Here is a 15,569-nt window from a genome sequence, read left to right as displayed (position 1 = left end):
TATTCAAACCACATAAGAGTCTTTTATTATCTGAAAAATAGTATTTGAAAATCTGACTGCATTTATCGTTTGTTGCATATTTTCAGTTGTGATTTCTAATCCAAAATCTCGATATTTCAGATCCCGAACATCAACCCCAGTGAACGACGAAGTGTCACAATCGGAGTCCCGCCGATCGAGTAGAACAGAAAAGATGGAAGTAGATCAAGTATCAGGAGCATCGAAACGAAAACCTGATGGATTACCGCCTCCAGGAGGTGATGAAAAGAAACTTCGAGCGGGAAGTCCATCCGCAAGAAAGTCACCATCAAGAAAGAGTCCATCACCAACACCTTCTAGAAAAACCAGTAAGACAGGTGGTGCTGCTGGAACTGCAGCTGCCGCTGGAACCGGTGGAGCGGCAAGTGCTTCCGGATCAGCAACAAGTACGACTACGACAACAAACACAGCTACATCTGGAGGATCTGCATCATCTCAACAGGTTCACGATACCTCGCGTGAAAAATACACGAGGCCACCAATCGTTCTTGAAGCCAGTAGGTCCCAGGTGAGAACTCTTTCTTTTTCTTTTTCTTCCCACGAAACTCTTGATCTTCGATTCACTCGTTTGCCTACGTTTTTGATTTGAAAAAGAGTTCTCCGAAAATCTCAATTGGCAGCCCATTCATACCAGATGTGAACGAAGGGAAAAAAAATTGAAATAGAGCAAAAGTTTCGAAATTTTTCGGGATTCTAGTACAATTTAAACTAATTATACAAAAGAGAAGACAGAGAAATGAGAACTTGAATTCATTTATAGACTGGCCGAGTTGGTGGATCTGTTGTTTTGGAAGTCCAATGGCAATGCCATTCATCCACTATCATCGAGTGGTACAGGTACGCTATTACCCTATCAACAAATGGCCAAAATACAAGTTTCAGAGATGGAACATTGGTCAGAAATTCTTCCGAGTATTCCCAGTCGTTCAACGGTTCGATAGCAAAACTTCAAGTGAACAACTTGACCGAAGAGAAGTCAGGTCTCTATAAATGTCATGCAAAATGTGATTATGGAGATGGTCAAAGTAGTGCAATGGTGAAAGTTGAACAGTCTGGTATGTCATTTTTTCTTATTTTCATGCTGTCTCTATTTTTTAAGACGTGGAAGAAGAACTAATGAAACATAGAAAAGATCTGGAAGATGAATATCAAAAAGAAGAAGAAGACAGGCGAGTATCGCAGACTCTTCAAGCTGAGACAAAGAAGCGAGTTGCCAGAAGAAGCAAGTCGAAGAGCAAGAGTCCAGTGAGTATTTTAAATAAATAAAGTATTCGTAATTTTAAATTTTCAGGCACCACAAGCAAAAAAGAGTGCACTTTCTGAGAGCGTACGTTCCGATGCTTCTGAAGTTGAGACGAAGAGAAGTTCGAGTGTTCGACCGGATCCAGATGAGGTAAGTTACTGAAAAATGAACAAAAACCATAGGGAGATACTTGACGAAAAGTATTGTTTGGATATGGATAAACAAGTATTTGTGTGTAGTTCGGAAACGGAGAAACAACTTTGTGACGTGGTATTTGGGGAGATCGAAAACCAAAAAATGTTTAGAAGTAAGGGAGAAGGAGTGGTTTGAATGATTGAGAATGGTTTGAATTGAATGGAAACTAACAAATAGTGGGTTGCTCAGATTGTATTTGTAACAATACTCTTGCAATGCGATCTCTAGACTCTTACGAGATTGGATGAATTCTTTGATCTCACTAGATGATTTATAGATACTGTTGATTGATACTAAAAGGACCAATAGTAATTTTAAAATGCACTTTGACTCGAAAAACTAGAATCATCTGTTCTTGGAAGAACTCTATGATTCTTGATCAGTTTGGCCTACTTACTGTACACTTTCTTCACTCAAATAATTTGGTTAAAAGAGAGAAAAGTGACTTTGCTCTTGCCAGTACAAATGCAGAAAAACGTGTAGAATGTCGGATGTCTCTACAAGTCGGCTTACTATTCCCTCCGACAAAAGTGACAAACGGTACTCGAAAAAGACACAAGTACCTATGAAGCTGCCGAGTTTCCTTTTTTCTCCTCCTACATCATTTCGAAATGAAGAATGTCTGCGTCTCTTCGTCTCTTACACTATTTCTCTCTATTCTATGGTATTCGACCTGAGAAAAAAGACATGGTTAGGACCTCCCGACTACCACTTTTTGGTGACTAGACGACTGTTGCGCAGACATTTTTTTTACTTTTTTCTCTGATATTTTTCTTTAAAATTGAAATTTGAATACATCATACTCCGTGTTCAAAGATTGAAAAGCCGTCGAAAAGTGTAGGAGTGCAAAGATTGACATTAGTCTAGTAGCTGGTAACATCTTGAGCATTTTTGAGATGCACTCAAACAATAGTTCACACATGATGTTATCTCATTGTAGAAAAAAAACGTTTTCATTTTTATTTTTCTCAATTAATCTGATTAATAGGATAGTGTTTTGGATATATATTTTCATACAGAACTTTCAAGTTTCCGACAATTCATTCAGTTGATTTTTTATTATTTTGATTCTGGCTACTTCAAATTGAAATTTTTAATTGAAACATTCACTTTTAATTTCAATGAATAAACTTATCTTTCTGAGAAAGTTATAAAACAACTAATTTTCTGAAAAAGGTTCTCAGAAAGTGTTTTCAATAAAAAAATTTTTAAATGAAGTTTTTCATTCGAATTTTTGTTAAAGCTACAATTTTCATTGAAAATAAAACAACAGTTTTCTATTCTCTTCCCCTACATTCATTCCAAAAACCATTTCGAATTACTAAAAACAAATAAACATCTTTTTAGATTTCTGACAATCGAAATTTTTGATATCTAGCATCTCTTTGATTACTTTTTCAATAATAGAGTAGAACATTGTTCTGAGAATTTTTTAAAATTCTGAAGTCTATGACTTCTTCTCTTGATCATCAATAAGAAAAAGTTTATGAATGTATACTCTCTTATATCCTTCCTCTTCCAATTTATTTTCTTATTGAGATCTTCAGAGAAATAAATTCTTCTGGCCTGCTCGCCGAAAAGCTCATCTTCAGAACTGGATTTTCAACATTTCTTGTTTAAAATATTCCATTCCCAAATCCCCATTTTCACTGTCCCTATCGATAAAAAGGGACAGAATCTGGTGTAAATATTGGCGTGACTAACGAATAGTTCTGTCAAGATGAACTACACGCCTGGATCGTATCTCCAGAATCTTCTGAAGAGATCGGCGAGCAACGATGGCTCTGATCATACAAACGGCGCATCTTCTTCTTCGTTTTCACGTCGTCTGCCACCTCGTCCACCATTTGAATCATCTCATTCAACTGCTTCTTCTCCTTCCTCATCTAATGCTCCACGTCGAATGATTAACCTTCGTTCGGTTTCTGACCGACAAGGTGCTGCCCGTTCATCAGGAGATCAGTCTCCGAATCCGTTGAATATGCGAAGTGCAAATTCATCGGGGCCTGATCTTCATAAAATATCACAAATTCATGCATTTATTCTATCGAAAATGCCTGAAGGAGAAGCAAAAGAACGGTTTTTGAGGAGCATTCTAGATTTGGAAGGTCCAGATTCAAGAAGAGGAAGTAGAGATGATGTTGGCAGTCCGAAATTGAAGAAAACGAATTCCAAATCGTCAGTCAATTCCAGCAGTAATGTTAGTTTTATCTTAAAATAAACTTGCATCTCACATATTTTCAGTATCCGAACACACAAGTTTCCTTCCGATATCCGCAATCACTCCCTTGTTTGAAATTCAAAAATTCTTATTGACATTTCGCAAATCTAACAAAAACTGTTGTTATAAACTTGTAAATTTCCAAGAACACTATTCGAATACTTGCATTTTTGCACGTTCTAAACTCACAACTTATCCTTCAAATCCATTGAAAGATCAAAGATCTGTTTGCTTTTTGAAACATCATAATTGACCGTTCTCTGACTGTTAGAGATGTGTTTTGATCTACATCTTTATTTAAACTAATATCCTTAGAATTAGGTTATTGATAATGTAGGAAACTAATTGAACAATCGTAGTTACTGTTAATTTCAGAAAATAAGAAAACAGTCAAAAGTACAAATTACCAACTCTCGATGCATAAGTTGCGAGAAAAAGTTCTCATATAATTATAAAAATTTTCAAATGCTTCTGAAACTTCATAGTTTTCTTATAATTTAGAATGAGAATTATTCCAGATTTCACTATTTATAATCTTTTAACCGTGTCTATCTATTTGTTTGTGTGTTCTTGTTCTTGTTCTAACATGATTTTTTCCGAAATGCACGTATAACTTAATATGTCGATCTCTCCAAAATGCCACGTATTTTTCCTCCCTGAATCTCTAAACCGTGTGCAAATGCGCTGAGCACTCCAAACCAACTCAAATCTTCCACCGCCTGCGCAAAAAAATCCGTTTCTTTTTCTTACTTTTCTTCAGTCTTTTCCCTATCCACTTTGGAACGCCGCGTAGTGCAAGAGCAGCAAAAAAGTTGCGAAATAGCGTTTTTGCGCCAGAGGTGCTCGTACTAATAGGAAACTAGAGATTCATGAAATCAATGAAATTGAATAAGAGAGTGTAAGAGAAGTAGAAATACCACGGGGTGTCGTTTTTTGGATATCCAATGAGAAAAGAGAAAAGAGTTAGCTCCCGTGAGGGAGGAGGCTCAAGAATACAACAAACATGGGAACGCGTACTCGCACTATCTGACTTCACTGCCATCACATTTTTAGCCTCACACATTATTTCTTCCTTCCACTTTTGAATACATTTTCACAATTTCTAAAAATGTTTATTTTATTTTTTGAAAGGATTTCCAAAATCTTACAATTCTTGATACTACACCAATTGCTATTCATCCACGTCATCATCTAATAATTGTCATCTCATAATTTCTTCCTACCTTTCTAATTTCAAGTTAATTTCAAGTTTCCTAGCTCTCTTTTTATTAAACTTGTCAGAAATGTGTCAAGTTGATGAGAGATTAGGAAGAGCGTTTGTGTGTTTTAGTGTGATATCCGAGAAGAAACAAAAAGAAAAAGCAGAAACTATTTGAGGAGTGAGTCAATTGGATAACCAATACACCCACTTACGGGAACACGTTCCAGGAATTTACAGAAGAACAGGAATGAGTCTGTGGTCATGATACTGATTTGAGTGTGAGTGTAGGTCTGAAAACTTCAAACTTGTTTTCAGAAATCTTTAGAGATTGAATTAAAGTTTGAATAGAAGATAGAGATTCTTTAAAACCAACCATTGTTCTTGAACGTGTCCTTCAGATTTTGAACCTTGAAAAGGGACGAGAATAACTCTTTTTATTCGAACTGATTTTAAATTGTTTATTCAATAAATTCATTTTACCGAATTCATAATGTGCTTTCAAAGTATTCCTTGAAGTTTGATACCCCCGTTGCTTCTAATTTCAGTTAATTTCTATAAATCTGATAGTAGATAATCAAATCGATTGAAAATCTTAATCAAAGATTCTCCCTCTTCCTCAAAAAATCTCCAATCTCTTTTTTTCTAAACTCATTTTCTCCATAGTCTTCTCAATCTCTTATCACCACCAAACACATCCTTCTTCTCTTTTCTTCTGCTTCCATTTCATCTCATCTCGACCCGACTCGTGCCCACTGCTTCGTCTGACTGCCTCTGTGTTTCGTGGGGTGTTTGTATCAATTTCCTGGTATCACGAAACCCAAAACATTCTGTTTGTTTGTTTACTGTCATCTGAATACAGTAATACTCAAACACCCGTGCACAGTGTCGGTTATGGACGAAGGCAGTTGCATTTTCTCTGAACTATAGAGCTAGAATTATTTTGTTTATTTATTCGAAAACTATTCATTTTTTGATCTGAAATCATGGATCAAGATTCTGATTCGGTGAGCATTTTCAATTATTATCCTGATGACGTGGCAATTGGTATAGTCTCTAAAACTGAGAAATCTTATGATTAGAGCATTTGAAATCAAATCTTCATGCTCCATCATCATCCTCAACTTGTTGTTTTTTGTATCTCTCCCCCCATCCTTCCAAGCTGCCGTTTGCCATTGGGCCATCGACAGTGGACCTGGGCAAAAGTGTAAAAATGTTATCATTATCCCTCGTTTCTTCTCTCATTTTGCCCCGTTTCTTTCTTTTCCGCCCCGCGTAAAAATTTCTGATGGCAGAGAGGAAGAGAGGGTCTCTTCAAGATTTCTATAGATCTTTGAGGGATTTTCAAGACGAAAAAAGAGAACGAGAAGGTCAAAACAAAGAGCAAAACACACGAAACAATAAGTTGAGCATGGGGTTCAATGAGACCTAAATAGTATTGATTGATAATTTGATTGCTAGTAAAGTGATTATGAGTTAGATTGAAAAAGCGTGGGCGTTTTGTGGGAAAGAATGAAACAGCTGCTAGGAAGAAATAAACTATTCGAATTATATAATCACAACATTAGCCTAGTATCAATCTGGAAGCAAGATAAGTTGAATCAGGATAAAAACAAGAGTATTCTTAAAATCGTAGATGTTTTTTTAAAGACTAAATATAAATATTTCCACCAGTGCAATCGTGCGAGTTGGAAATGAGCTTGTTTTTTTGGTACGAATAGAAAATCATACATTTTGACAAAGAAATAGTCAGAATTTTAGATACAGTTTTCAAAATTTTGAGAAGAGTAAATCATTTTCCAAACGTAGTATCAGCACATCCAGAAACAGTTATATATGAAGCTGTATTTATGTAGTTCAATACTGTTTTAAACGATCCCTCGATCTAATTTTTGACCCTATCCCCATCCAGGTTTTTATCCCTCTACAAAAAACTTTAAGCTTCTTTTTCCTCCTTTTTTCCATTCACTGATAAACATTGATAACCAGAAAGTACGTGATAAATAACCTAGTGCGCGAGAGAGAAAAAGAGAGAGAAAGAGGTTTCTTGTGCGGGTACTTGAGAGCTAAAATAGTTGAAAGAAAGAAGAAAAGCTCGAGTGATAATGAGACAAAAAACTACGGGAAAGCGAAGAGAAAGTGTGTATTTGAAGAGATATTCATCCACCCTCATCACCAAAATGTCTTAACTCTTGCACAACCAATGCACAAATATCACATGAACACATAATAAAAAAGAGTTCTAAAATATCTCTCATCGAACGGTTTTTTTCGCTTTGTTGCAATAGAAAAAAGAAACGAAACACGTGCTAAAACTACTTGTCAGAGAGAAATGACCGCACCCACACAGAACCATATGATTGCTTTTTTCAGGAATCTCAGTTGGACGAGATCCCAAGTTCGGGTCTGACGATCCCAGAGGAGCGCCGTCGAGAATTATTGGGTCAGGTCGGAGAAAGTGACGACGAGGTTTGTTTTGAGTAGTGAATTTGGAAGTGACAGGCAAAAAGATAAGGTTTAGAGGAGGTTGTACATCAGCATTGAATGTATTTTTATCCAGTGAGAGGTCATTGGATTTCAAAGTAAACTTTCGATGGTAGTGATTATAAAACATCTTTTTTTGTTTACTTTTCTGCAAAGGCACTTCCGAAAAAAAAGAAAACAGAAGCCACGCCCATTGACAAAAAATCTTGGCGTTCATTTTTGTTGAAAAGGTTTTTTATCAACGTTTGTTGGTTTCTTTTTTTGCAAATTACCAGTTTATTATCAGTTCAGGCTGGTTTGTAGAAGTATCTTTTGTATGGGTTGGCATCACACAGTAATGCTCAAATCAGAACGTTCTCCTAGTCGAAGATTTTTTGTTTACCAATCCGTTTCGATAGTTGTTATATTGTTGTGACTTGTGATAATTCATTATTTGAATTTGTACCAGTTGAAATTTTCTAGAAATGTATAAGTACACTGTTTTATGTTTTATGAGTTACGTGCAATTTATTATGCCCAGAAGAATGAGCTCATAATTTCAAAAATAGAACTCTGTTATTCCTGAAGAGAACAGTCATCAATATGTGAAATTGTCGTTCAAGTTTTACACTCAAAACACTCAAAACCAGTTAGATTTGAAGTACTCAATTACTGGAACAAGTTCTGATTACAGGTATCCGAGTCGATATCCGAACTTCCATCATTCGCCGGAGGAAAGCCTCGCCGCAAGACTGATGTATGTTTCTTTTTCTTCTCTTCTCTCTTCTTTTTTCTTCTTTTGGCTCCTGCCACCTACTCATTATTTCATATCTCTTCTCTCCGTATCTCTTTCTCTTTTCTTCAAATTTCTGTATCCTTCTCTCTATCTCTTTGTCCACCGTTTTTGTACTTGTCTGGTTAGAAACAAAAACGACTGAAGTACTGTTTTGACAAGATGATGGCTCACTTCCTTCTATAACAGACATATAGATTTTTCATCTTTTGGAAACACAGTTTGCCCCCGCAAAATGATTGGAAAGTGACCCAGAATGAGAGCACTTGTAGTTGGGAGGAAAGCGGGGCAAACAGATAGTGAGCCATCATGTGTCAACTACTTCTGATCATCCAATTGATCATTTGCCAGACTTGTCTTGTCCTTTTCTTCTGTCCTTTGTCCATATTTTCAGTCCTTTTTCAGTTTTGTTATGTGTGTTTCAGAGTCCTCCAAAGCAGGACGAGATGTTCTCTCGCGACACGATTCTTCGTAAAACCACTACATCAACACGAAATGAATCGAATACTGTAGAGGTGTGAAATCTGTCTCTCTTTTTCTTTTTCTATGTCCTTTTGTCCCATTTCAGGAGAAGACAAAACTTCGCAAAACTGTCAAAAAGGCCGATGGCGAACTCGATTTCAAAGCCATGGTCAAATTGAAAAAAGTGAAAAAAGAGGAGGGCGGAGCTACCGAAAAGCCAGGATTCCCACTTGATCATGCTGATTCCACATCATCTGTTTTGTCCCAAGAATCAAGATCAAGACGTGGATCGACTGCTCTTTTTTCAAAAGATAACCTTCCGGAACAACCAGCAAACCCGTTTGCTCAACTCAAAAAAGTGAAATCTGGTGCAGGTGGACTAGAGAAATCTGATTCAATGGCCAGTTTGAAAAAACTTGAGTTGAAAAAAGGGAAGGTTGAAGAGAGTTCGGACGGTGCATTCAAAGTACAACTGAAGAAAGTTGTGAAGAAAGAAGTGAAAGAATCAACAGTTAGTGTAAAAGAGAAGAATGGCACCGAGGCAGGAATCAAATCCGAGTTTAAATTGGAGAAACGAGAACGGACCACTTTGCAAAAATACGAGAAAACGGATAGCAATGGGTCCAAAAAGGAGGTACTTTCATGTCATGTGTGTTACCCAAAAGAATGATTTTCTGGAAACAGATTCATGAAAATCATTCTTCTTCTTCTTTATACAAGTTTTATTCAAAAAAGAAACTTTTTGCAATTCGAGAACTTTCTTTTTTTGCATAAAGACTGTATATCTGTGTGTTTAGTGTCACTCTTCCATCGCTTCCTTCTCTATTTATCTCTCTCTATGTTTTTCGATTATTTTCCTCTCTCCCTCTATCCAATTTCCACCCCAAATTCCTTCTTCTTTTAATTAACATTTCCATTCCCAAATCTAACATTTCTTCTAGGAAAAACCGAAAAAAGTCAGTATTGTTCCCGTGCCGACGAGTACTTCAAATGACGAGCCAACGACTCCACGTGTAAGATAACAATAAGAAAGAATGCATGGTTTGAGGTGATTTCTTGTAATATTTTCCAATTTCTGCTAACTTTCCGTCCAATATCGTCTATTTTTTCTATTCATTTTCTAACTTTTTGTCTCTAACAATTTGTTTCAGCACCACGAAAAAGTCGAAGAGAAGTCAACAAAATCAGAAGAGCTTAAGACAAAAGTTGGCGGTCGTCAAGTAGGGCAAAAGCGAAATGGAGCCCCGAAACCAGAAGAGCCGAAGAATCTTTTGTCACAGATTCAGTTGAAGAAAGTGACAAAGAAAGCTCAAGAAGAGACCAACGAACTGGAAGGAATTAAATTGAAAAAAGTGACGACCGTACCAAAACACGTGGCAGATGATGACAGTCAATCAGAATCCGAGTCACGACGTGGATCTGTGTTTGGAGAATTCCGACGTGGATCACGAGCTCCGAGAGACTCCGCGGACAATTCTCGCAGAGACTCCATTGTGAATATTTTTGAGATTTTATTCGAATTTTTGCGTGATTTATACAATATTGACATTGTATATATTCAATGTTGCATGAATTCAAAGACACGTGGAAAGCATTAAGTTTTAGATTTTGAAGTATTCAAAACATTGTCTCGTAGATTTAAAAAAAATTTGATGTTAACTATTCTATGCAAAAGCTAGTTGTGATTGTACATGTGTCTCCAAAGTAAATTAAGATTTCTAAGATTTAGATGAGCTTTCCTCGTGTCTTCTCTAATTAGGAGGATCTGATCTTAATCTTTTCATTTTCAGAGACGCTCTAGTATCGACATGAGACGTGAATCTGTTCAAGAAATTCTTGAAAAGGTCAGAAATAATCTTAACATTCTTTAAATTTATTTCTGAACTTTCAGACGTCGACACCGCTCGTCCCAAGCGGTGCATCAGGCAGTGCTCCCAAAATCGTCGAAGTCCCAGAAAACGTCACAGTCGTGGAAAGTGAGTGTCATTTCCAATTGGATTCATTTCCAAATTCGATCGAGTTTCAGATGAAACCGCAATCCTTACATGCAAAGTGTCGGGTAGTCCCGCCCCCACTTTCAAATGGTTTAAAGGAAGTCGTGAAGTTATCAGTGGAGGAAGATTCAAACATATCACTGATGGAAAAGAACACACTGTGGCGTTGGCCTTGCTCAAATGCAGATCTCAGGTAATAAATTGATTCTGTTACTGTTCTTGATTCCGTTCATTTATATCTTTCAGGATGAAGGTCCCTACACCCTGACAATCGAAAATGCGCATGGAACCGATTCTGCTGATGTCAAGTTATTGGTCACTTCGGATAATGGTCTCGATTTCCGAGCCATGCTCAAACACAGGTAACATTCTATTCATTCATTCGTTCTGTTTATCAATCCCTTTCCCACTTCTTTCCTCTTTTTTTCTATTCTTATTTCTTCCGTTTAGCGGTCAACAACGAGCAAACTCCAAAAGGTTACATATATTCTGTTCATATTTTGTTATTATTTCAAAACATTTTTCAAAGCTTCACTAACTTGCACTACAGTAATCCCAGCATGTTTCAATAGATTCATTAATTCCATATTCACATGTCAAATCGCAAAACACAACGGATTCCAACGCTTTTTCCTTTTTAGATCTTTAATAAAACACCAACAATTTTCAGTTCATTTCAGCTTTTTTGTTTTGAATTTTTAAGTTTCATTCATGTTTACTAACTCTGAATATTCTTCAGAGAATCACAAGTCGGCTTCCAAAAAGATGGAGAAGGAGGAGCCGGCGGTGGCGGAGAAAAGAAACCAATGACTGAAGCTGAGAGAAGACAGTCCCTCTTCCCTGGTAAAAGAGTTGAGAAATGGGATGAACCACTTCCCGAAAAAACTGTTCAGCAGCAGGTATGTATTACCTCTTTCTGAATATCAAGAACTTAAGTAATTTTTGTATTTCAGGTTGACAAAATCTGCGAGTGGAAGTGTACCTACTCGCGTCCAAATGCCAAGATTCGTTGGTATAAGGACAGAAAAGAGATCTTCTCAGGAGGTCTCAAATACAAGATTGTCATCGAAAAGAACGTATGCACTCTGATTATTAACAATCCAGAAGTCGATGACACCGGAAAATACACTTGTGAAGCCAACGGAGTTCCAACTCATGCTCAGCTTACTGTACTTGGTAAGTAATAACATTGATATCAAACCATTTGAATATTCCTATTTCCAGAACCACCAATGAAGTATAGTTTCCTGAATCCGTTGCCGAATACACAAGAAATCTACCGTACCAAGCAGGCAGTGCTCACTTGCAAAGTGAATACTCCAAGAGCACCAGTGGTATGGTACAGAGGAAGTAAAGCGATTCAAGAAGGAGATCCACGATTCATCATTGAAAAAGACGCTGTCGGTCGTTGTACTCTTACCATCAAAGAAGTCGAAGAAGACGACCAAGCTGAGTGGACAGCAAGAATCACTCAAGATGTCTTCTCAAAGGTTCAAGTGTACGTCGAGGAGCCACGTCACACATTCGTTGTTCCAATGAAATCTCAAAAAGTCAATGAAAGTGAATTGGCGACATTGGAGACTGATGTGAACGATAAAGATGCTGAAGTTGTTTGGTGGCACGATGGAAAGAGAATCGATATTGATGGAGTGAAGTTCAAGGTTGAGTCTAACAACAGAAAGAGAAGACTTATCATCAATGGAGCCAGAATTGAAGATCACGGAGAGTATAAATGTACAACTAAGGACGATAGAACTATGGCTCAACTTATTGTTGATGCTAAGAACAAGTTCATTGTTGCTCTGAAAGATACTGAAGTAATTGAAAAGGATGATGTCACTCTCATGTGTCAAACTAAAGATACAAAGACACCCGGAATCTGGTTCCGTAATGGAAAACAGATTTCAAGTATGCCAGGAGGAAAGTTTGAAACACAATCCAGAAACGGTACTCACACTCTCAAAATTGGAAAAATCGAGATGAACGAAGCCGATATCTACGAAATCGATCAAGCTGGACTTCGTGGATCTTGTAATGTTACCGTTTTGGAAGCTGAGAAGAGGCCAATCATCAACTGGAAACCGAAGAAAATTGAAGCGAAGGCTGGAGAACCATGCGTTGTGAAAGTTCCATTCCAAATCAAGGGAACACGACGTGGAGATCCAAAAGCACAAATCTTGAAGGATGGAAAACCAATCGACGAAGCAATGCGAAAATTGGTTGAAGTTGTAATCAAAGATGATGTTGCTGAGATTGTTTTCAAGAATCCACAACTGGCTGACACTGGAAAATGGGCCCTTGAGCTCGGAAACTCTGCTGGAACAGCTCTTGCACCATTCGAGTTGTTCGTCAAGGACAAGCCAAAACCACCAAAAGGACCATTGGAGACAAAGAATGTGACTGCTGAAGGTCTTGATCTTGTCTGGGGAACACCTGAACCAAGCGAGGGAGCTCCAGTCAAAGCATACATTATTGAAATGCAAGAAGGAAGAAGTGGAAACTGGGTCAAGGTTGGTGAGACTAAAGGAACTGATTTCAAGGTGAAGGATCTCAAGGAACACGGAGAATACAAGTTCAGAGTCAAGGCTTTGAATGAATGTGGTCTCTCAGATCCACTCACTGGAGAATCTGTTCTTGCCAAAAACCCGTACGGTACTCCTGGAAAACCAAAGAACATGGATGCCATCGATGTTGACAAGGATCATGTCACTCTCGCCTGGGAACCACCAGAGGAAGATGGGGGTGCTCCAATCACTGGATACATCGTTGAAAGAAGAGAGAAATCTGAGAAGGACTGGCATCAAGTCGGTCAGACAAAACCAGATTGCTGCGAACTGACTGATAAGAAGGTCGTTGAAGACAAGGAATACTTGTACCGAGTGAAAGCTGTCAACAAAGCCGGACCTGGAGATCCGTGTGATCATGGAAAACCAATCAAGGTAAAGGCGAAGAAGGCAGCTCCAGAATTTACTGGTGGAGGCATCAAAGATCTTCGTCTCAAAGTTGGAGAAACCATCAAGTATGAAGTTCCAATCTCAGGAGAGCCACTTCCAGACTGTACTTGGATTGTAAATGGAAAACCATTGAAAGCAATGGGAAGAGTCAAGATGGCATCTGAAAGAGGAAAGCACGTTATGAAGATTGAGAATGCCGTTCGTGGAGATTCTGGAAAGTACACCATCACTTTGAAGAACTCTTCTGGAACCTGTGATTCCACCGCCAATGTCACTGTGGTTGGAAGACCAACTCCACCGAAAGGACCACTTGATATCACTGATGTCTGTGCTGATGGAGCATCACTCTCATGGAATCCACCAGAGGACGATGGAGGTGATCCACTCACTGGATACATTGTTGAAGCACAAGATATGGATAACAAAGGAAAGTATATTGAAGTGGGAAGAGTTGATCCAAATACAACAAATCTCAAAGTTGCTGGACTTCGTAACAAAGGAAACTACAAATTCCGTGTTAAAGCAGTCAACAATGAAGGAGAATCGGAGCCACTCTCTGCTGATCAATACACTTTGATCAAGGATCCATGGGATGAACCAGGAAAGCCAGGAAGACCAGAAATCACTGATTTTGATGCGGACAGAATCGATATTGCTTGGGAGCCACCACACAAAGACGGAGGTGCTCCAATCGAAGAGTACATTGTTGAAGTCCGTGATCCAGACACCAAGGAATGGAAGGAAGTGAAACGTGTTCCGGATACAAATGCATCGATTTCTGGATTGAAGGAAGGAAAGGAATACCAGTTCAGAGTGAAGGCAGTCAACAAGGCTGGACCTGGACAACCATCCGATCCATCCGAGAAACAACTTGCCAAGCCGAAATTTAGTAAGTTGAGATTATTTTCACTTGTATTCGATATATTATTTTTTTCAGTTCCTGCCTGGTTGAAACACGACAACTTGAAGTCGATCACCGTGAAAGCCGGAGCCACTGTCAGATGGGAAGTCAAGATTGGTGGAGAACCAATTCCAGAAGTCAAATGGTTCAAGGGTAGTCAACAACTCGAGAATGGAATTCAACTCACAATTGATACTCGCAAGAATGAACATACCATTCTCTGTATTCCATCCGCAATGCGTTCCGATGTTGGAGAGTATCGTTTGACTGTCAAGAACTCTCACGGAGCAGATGAAGAGAAGGCCAATTTGACTGTTTTGGATAAACCAAGCAAGCCAAATGGACCACTCGAGGTATCCGATGTCTTTGAAGATAATCTCAATCTGTCATGGAAGCCGCCAGATGATGATGGAGGTGAACCAATCGAATACTATGAAGTTGAGAAGCTCGACACTTCTACTGGACGATGGGTTCCATGCGCCAAGGTCAAGGACACTAAAGCTCACATTGATGGACTCAAGAAGGGACAAATGTACCAGTTCCGTGTGAAGGCTGTGAACAAAGAAGGAGCTTCAGATGCTTTGTCAACTGAAAAGGATATCAAGGCAAAGAATCCATACGATGAACCAGGAAAGACCGGAACTCCAGATGTCGTTGACTGGGATGCTGACCGTGTTTCTCTCGAATGGGAACCACCAAAGACCGACGGAGGTGCTCCAATCACTCAATACATCATTGAGAAGAAGGGAAAGCACGGAAGAGATTGGCAAGAGTGTGGAAAAGTGTCTGGAGATCAGACAAATGCTGAGATTCTTGGTCTCAAGGAAGGAGAAGAATACCAATTCCGCGTGAAGGCTGTGAACAAAGCTGGTCCAGGAGAGCCATCTGATCCAAGCAGAAAGGTGGTCGCCAAGCCAAGAAACTTGAAGCCATGGATTGATCGTGAGGCCATGAAGACAATCACAATCAAGGTTGGAAACGATGTGGAATTCGATGTTCCAGTTCGTGGAGAACCACCACCGAAGAAGGAATGGCTCTTCTTGGAGAAGCCAATTGATGATCAGAAGATCAGAGTGAGTACTTTTATCAGTTCATTTTTCAGAGAT

At 38.6% G+C, this 15,569-nt stretch overlaps 1 protein-coding gene across 1 annotated transcript in view; it reads left to right on the top strand.

Annotated features, from left to right (window-relative positions):
- GCK72_014213 (uncharacterized protein) overlaps nucleotides 1–15,569 on the top strand; it is a gene marked incomplete at both ends in the record, with an annotated part of 31,251 nt that overhangs the window by 1,028 nt on the left and 14,654 nt on the right. The window contains 20 exons of the mRNA XM_053730184.1: nucleotides 121–547; nucleotides 800–876; nucleotides 922–1,094; nucleotides 1,139–1,284; nucleotides 1,331–1,432; nucleotides 3,198–3,677; nucleotides 7,270–7,365; nucleotides 8,054–8,116; nucleotides 8,578–8,667; nucleotides 8,721–9,248; nucleotides 9,556–9,627; nucleotides 9,766–10,107; nucleotides 10,405–10,458; nucleotides 10,506–10,590; nucleotides 10,641–10,801; nucleotides 10,855–10,970; nucleotides 11,348–11,507; nucleotides 11,562–11,784; nucleotides 11,833–14,451; nucleotides 14,500–15,536. Of these exons, the coding sequence (XP_053584956.1) occupies nucleotides 121–547; nucleotides 800–876; nucleotides 922–1,094; nucleotides 1,139–1,284; nucleotides 1,331–1,432; nucleotides 3,198–3,677; nucleotides 7,270–7,365; nucleotides 8,054–8,116; nucleotides 8,578–8,667; nucleotides 8,721–9,248; nucleotides 9,556–9,627; nucleotides 9,766–10,107; nucleotides 10,405–10,458; nucleotides 10,506–10,590; nucleotides 10,641–10,801; nucleotides 10,855–10,970; nucleotides 11,348–11,507; nucleotides 11,562–11,784; nucleotides 11,833–14,451; nucleotides 14,500–15,536 (7,051 nt within the window). The remainder of the gene's footprint in view (nucleotides 1–120; nucleotides 548–799; nucleotides 877–921; nucleotides 1,095–1,138; nucleotides 1,285–1,330; nucleotides 1,433–3,197; nucleotides 3,678–7,269; nucleotides 7,366–8,053; nucleotides 8,117–8,577; nucleotides 8,668–8,720; nucleotides 9,249–9,555; nucleotides 9,628–9,765; nucleotides 10,108–10,404; nucleotides 10,459–10,505; nucleotides 10,591–10,640; nucleotides 10,802–10,854; nucleotides 10,971–11,347; nucleotides 11,508–11,561; nucleotides 11,785–11,832; nucleotides 14,452–14,499; nucleotides 15,537–15,569) is intronic.

This window comes from Caenorhabditis remanei, chromosome IV (assembly GCF_010183535.1).
Source record: "Caenorhabditis remanei strain PX506 chromosome IV, whole genome shotgun sequence".
In the NCBI taxonomy this organism is placed as follows: Eukaryota; Metazoa; Nematoda; class Chromadorea; order Rhabditida; family Rhabditidae; genus Caenorhabditis; species Caenorhabditis remanei.
Note: the sequence above shows the minus strand (reverse complement) of the source record. Positions and strands in the feature narration are given on the sequence as shown.